The 5228-nt window shown below is 40.6% G+C and overlaps 1 protein-coding gene across 1 annotated transcript; it reads left to right on the top strand.

The window, feature by feature from the left end:
• Nucleotides 1–4190: 4190 nt before the first annotated feature.
• On the top strand, nt 4191–5018 carry LOC149621241 (uncharacterized). The gene is made up of 2 exons (XM_089854736.1): nt 4191–4403; nt 4449–5018. Exons 1-2 carry the CDS (start codon nt 4191–4193, stop codon nt 5016–5018), a joined length of 783 nt encoding a protein of 260 aa, XP_089710862.1.
• Nucleotides 5019–5228: the final 210 nt, after the last annotated feature.

Below are 5228 nucleotides of genomic sequence, written 5' to 3'. Positions count from 1 at the left end.
TTATTTGTGTTCCATCAAAAACTACCAGCAAGTGCATAGGAAAATTTTAAGAAATACTGGACCACCAATGAGGAGAGGTATTTTGAAATTTAGGAGCTTCTAAATGTTCTTCTCCTTGCTTTGTATTGACTATTGGCGAATATTAGGGTTACTACCCGATTAACCTCGAATAGTTGGCCTAGTATTCGCGAATATTAGGGTTAAATATTCGCGGTTACTAGGCTTAACTATTCGCGATTAATCGGGAAGGAAAAAAATTACCAAGGCCCAACTATTCGGTATTCGATTTGGAATAAACTATCCGATTCGGTATTTGATAAGGAAAATTTTTTGGTATTCGATAACCGGTTCGATACCCAAAAAGTGGTATTCGCACACCCCTAATTCTGTGCTTTTTGGTTTACATTTTTTTCTGAAACTAGCCGGTTCTTTAACTGGCAGAGGCTTTTTGCACGAGCAACTAGATTGACTTTGTTTACAGATTTCACCCTTTGTAAGTTTTAAGCCGTTGGACCTTTTTTCATTAAGTAAAGTGGTGGTGACTTTCCTGGATGCTTGGCACTTTTGGGGAGAGTTGGTGATTTCTAGTGATGCCGCGAATATTGATTTTGCCGAATACCGAATACCGAATATTCGGCCATGCTCTCGGCCGAAGCACCGAATATTCGGTGGCCGGATATTCGGGCGTGAGATATGTGCAACTCGCGCGAAACCGGTTATGAGCTGTAACCCGTTCCGCGAAATACGTACATCCCCCGCACGGACCGCAATGGGACAGGTCTGAATGGTGAGGTGAATACTGAATAGGCAGAAGGCTACGCGAAATGTAGGGTCACGTGGGAAAACTCTCCTCTCCTCTCCTCTCGGCACTAGCTGTAACGTGATTACTGCTCTGCGCAATATTGGCGCGCAAGCAGAGAGAGGGATACACTGTTTAGATTTAGATCCGCTCTCTACCGCCTCTGCTGCAGCGCGCCTGCGCGGAAGCTTTCAACGTTGGTGATAAACTCGTGAAGGAGGGAATGAAAAGCGGGAAGTTACGATTTTTCAACGCGCTCTCTTTAACACTATAGGACCCGTCTATAGCGTCTTTAGACGAGTAGATCATGTCACTAGTATATGCTTTACAAAATGTCATCGGCAAACAAAAAATCGCCTGTTTGGAAATATTATGAGATTTGCAATGAAGATAATAAGTTGGCTGTGTGTTTGCTGTGTAACAACAAGATCTCACGAGGTGGAGAAGGGAAGAAAGCAAGTAAGGAAAAGCTTAAAACAATATTTTTTATAATTTTCAAAATCTAATGTTCTTGAAATTCAATTAAATTAGAAAGTTTTTAATTATTTATCATATTGTGTCTAATTTGTGAGCAAAGTCAGTTTAATTATTATTTTTTGCTTATAGCTACAACTTCTCTAAAGAACCACCTTAAAACCAAACATGCTACATTTACTGCTGCTCCCTCGGCAAGTGGCAGTAACCTTGAGTCTACTGATTGCAAGAAACTGGTAGCACCTGGTACATCGAAAGAACAACAGTTAACTCTAAAGGAAACTACTGAAAGGAAATTGTTGTGGGATATCAATGACCCGAAATCAATAAAATATCATTATTTAATCGGTGAAATGATTGCCATAGACAACAAACCGTTATCGCTTGTTGAACGAGTCGGCTTTAAAAGACTTATGGATAAGGCAGTGCCTCAATACAAAATACCTGGTCGCACTTATATGACCGAGCACGTTATTCCCGATATATATCACAGAATTTACTAAAAAATTAAAGCTAGCATTTCGCGATCAACAGCAGTATCAGTGACATCTGATATGTGGACATGTCAACAAAACAACGAGTCTTTCTTGAGTTTCACTGCGCATTGAATATCTCCAGACTTTATTCTTGAACATGGCGTTTTGGCGATGAAGCCGTTTGCTGGCTCGCATACTGGTAACATTATTGCAGAAGAGCTGAATGCTATTGCAGAAAGATGGAATATTCCTCAGAGGAAGATCCATTTACTTGTCCATGATAGTGGAGCCAATATGATAAAAGATGTTAGAGTCGCAGAATATGATTCTGCCAAATGTTTTATTCATTCGCTGCAACGAGCTGTCGAGGAATCGATGAAGTCTCAGACGGAAGTTCTGGAAATGGTAGCCGCTGCGAGACGAATTGTTACCCATTTTAACCACTCTGGTGTAGCTCAACATAAGCTGAAATCCATTCGCGAAGAACTTAAATTGCCAAACCACAAACTAGTACAAGATGTTAGCACACGCTGGAATTCTACGTATTATTTAAAGGTGCGATTATTGGAGCAAAAACGAGCTGTCTCTTTGTACATAACAGATCACGATTCTTTAAACTTAAAAAATATGACACTCTCTCAGTGGGATTTAATGGGGCAATGCATCAATCTCCTCAAACCTTTTGAAGAGATTACTAAAATAACCAGCTCAGGACTTTGCTGCATCTCTGAAGTGATTCCACATGTTGTAACATTGCTGAAATACCTGGGAAAGGAAGACACTGCAGACAGAACCCCAAATTTATTGAAAATAAGATCTTTACTTATATCAGAGCTTGAAAAACGGTTTAAGTTTGATGAGAATGACAAATATCTAGTTGCCACTTTTCTAGACCCGCGATTCAAAACTAATTTCCTGGGATTAGTTCAAACGGAACGAGCAAAACAAAAAAGTTTTTTACAAGCTCTGAAAAATAGTTGTGACTTGTGACGAATCTACCGGTACCGAATCTACCGATGATGATTCTTCTCCCCGTCGTAAGAAAAGAAACACCAACGAAAATGCTTCAAATTCAGGTTATGCAACTATTGAAAATGGAATACATGACAGTTTCTGGAACTGTTTTGAGGAAATCGCTACAGAGAACACGCAAAATGATGTTATGGATAAAAGCAAAAGCACAATTGCGAATGAGATTGATTTTTATCTCAAAACTGTTCGCTTGGATTGGGCGGCAGACCCTTACAAATGGTGGTCAGTAAACGCAAAACAGCATCCGAGCTTGGTAAAATTCGCGAAGATATATCTCTCGTCTCCTGGTAGTAGTGTACATAGTGAAGGACTATTTTCAGAAGCAGGTACTATCTATGAGGATAAGCGCAATCGTTTTCTATCAACAAATGCTGAAAAATTTGTTTTTATTCATCACAACTTACCACTGATAGATTATAAATATTAAAATAAAAAGTTTTATTGAAATAAATAATTTTTGAGTAATTTTTCCGTTTTTTTCCTTAATGATTGGAGATTCGGTATTCGGCCGAATATTACGAAATATTCGGCCGAATACCGAATACGAAAAAAATGGCCGAATAGGCCGAATACCGAATAGTAACCGAATATTCATCGCATCACTAGTGATTTCTTTTAATGACTGGGTTTTTCGGAGAGAACTAGTAGGTGACTGAGCCTCTCTCAAAACGCAAGATGTCTTGGATGTGGTAGTGATGTATGATTTAGTTTCAGTTTTTAAAAGTTTCAATTTTCTGCGGTTTGCAGTTGACTTTCTCTTAGGTGTTTCACAATTTCTTGCGTCGTGATTTGGGTTTCCTTTACTTTCTTGACTATATAGCAGATGGTCTTTTTCGGGCAATATTTTCATCAACTTGTTTACTAGTGACAGGTTGATTAGACATATTAATAGCAGCACTAAACCCAGTCGCCTTTGACATGACGTATAGTTCATCCCTTACTGCGGCAAGTCCACAGAAACTACAGAGACCTTACTTGCCTTAAATACGTAGACAGAGGAAACAAATTCCCTTCTAAATTTGACCAATTACTCAAGCTACGAGAGAGTAGTGATGATCGCCTCATGGGTCCGCAGATTCATACAGAACACTATAGAGAAGTCCATCAATCGACGACAAGGTGCCCTAACAACAGAGGAGCTTAAGAAGAGCGAATTCTATTGGGTAGTTCGATCTCAACAAGAGTCCTATTACGAAGAAATCTTGGCCCTCAAGAAAAACAGTGTCGTGGATCATCGGTCGAAGATATCTGATTTAAAGGCGTTCATTGATCCAGAGGGTCTTCTAAGACTAGGAGGGAGGCTACAATTTGCTGATCTGAATTACGAGTAAAAGTATCCAGTAATATTATCTGAAGACCACCCGTTTACGCTCATACTTATTAAAGAACGTCACGTACAAGTAAAACACATGGGAGTCAATGCCACAATGGCCAGGTTGAGATCAGAGTTTTGGATTCCAAGAGGCCGACAAACCATCAAAAAAGTCCTGTCGAAGTGTCTAATATGCAGCATCATGAAGTCTAAGCCATTAGATCAAGAAACTGCACCTCTACCTCCAGAAAGAGTATCAGCAAATGTTCCCTTCGAGGCCACGGGAGTGGACTTTGCTGGACCCCTGCTTGTTAAACATTAAGAAATCGACAAGAAAACATGGATTCATTCAAAGAGTTACGTTGCATTGTTCACGTGCGCTACTACAAGAGCCTTGCATTTGGAATTAGTATCGAGTCTGAGCGCGGAACATTTTATTATGGCCTTGAAGAGATTCGTCGGAAGGCGAGGAGTGAGTCATACCTTCCTGTCGGACAACGCAAAGACATTCATGCGAACGGACAAGGAGATGTCAAAACTATGGGGTTCAGCTTTGACCGAAGAACTGAAAGAATATTTTGGCTTAAATCGCATTCAATGGAAATTCATTGTGGACAGAGCCCCATGGTGGAGAGGCATGGAATGGATGGTTAGAACCATGAAGGACTGTATCAAAAGAACACTCGGTCGAGCCCTCTTGACGTTTGAAGAGATGGAAACTGCCTTAATCGAAGTCGAATCAGTCATCAACTCAAGACCCTTAACCTACCTCTGCCCTGACCAGAAGGAAACGACCCCTTTAGCCCCATCTCACTTCCTGATCGGGAAGAGATTGGATGCCTTACCACCGAGGAGATTTAAACTATCAGAAGTCACAGCCCATAGAGAAGACCTGACAAGCGATGGAAGTACAGACAGGATCTGATCAACCGTTTTTGGACTAGATGGAGACATGAATACCTGCTCGAGCTTCGTACAGCACAGAAAGTCACAAAATCCAGAAATAAGCAATCGGAGGCCATGGTCGATGATGTTATCATTATCAAAGATGACAAGTTACCCAGACAGTTATGGAAGATGGGACGAATACTCGAGCTGCATCCAAACCGTGACGGAAAGATTCGTGCATGCTCTA

The sequence above is a fragment of the Phalangium opilio genome, unplaced genomic scaffold, assembly GCF_054372755.1.
Source record: "Phalangium opilio isolate 3A_F unplaced genomic scaffold, DU_Popi_V2 ptg000209l_1, whole genome shotgun sequence".
Classification (NCBI taxonomy): Eukaryota; Metazoa; Arthropoda; class Arachnida; order Opiliones; family Phalangiidae; genus Phalangium; species Phalangium opilio.
This window is presented reverse-complemented; position numbering and strand designations above follow the sequence as displayed.

Bases quoted from the DNA above. Each gene is read 5' to 3' on its own strand.
- LOC149621241 (XM_089854736.1), top strand. From the start codon at position 4,191: ATGGGAGTCAATGCCACAATGGCCAGGTTGAGATCAGAGTTTTGGATT. The intron at 4,404-4,448 runs GTTAAACATTAA...ATTCATTCAAAG, and splicing joins ACTTTGCTGGACCCCTGCTT to AGTTACGTTGCATTGTTCAC.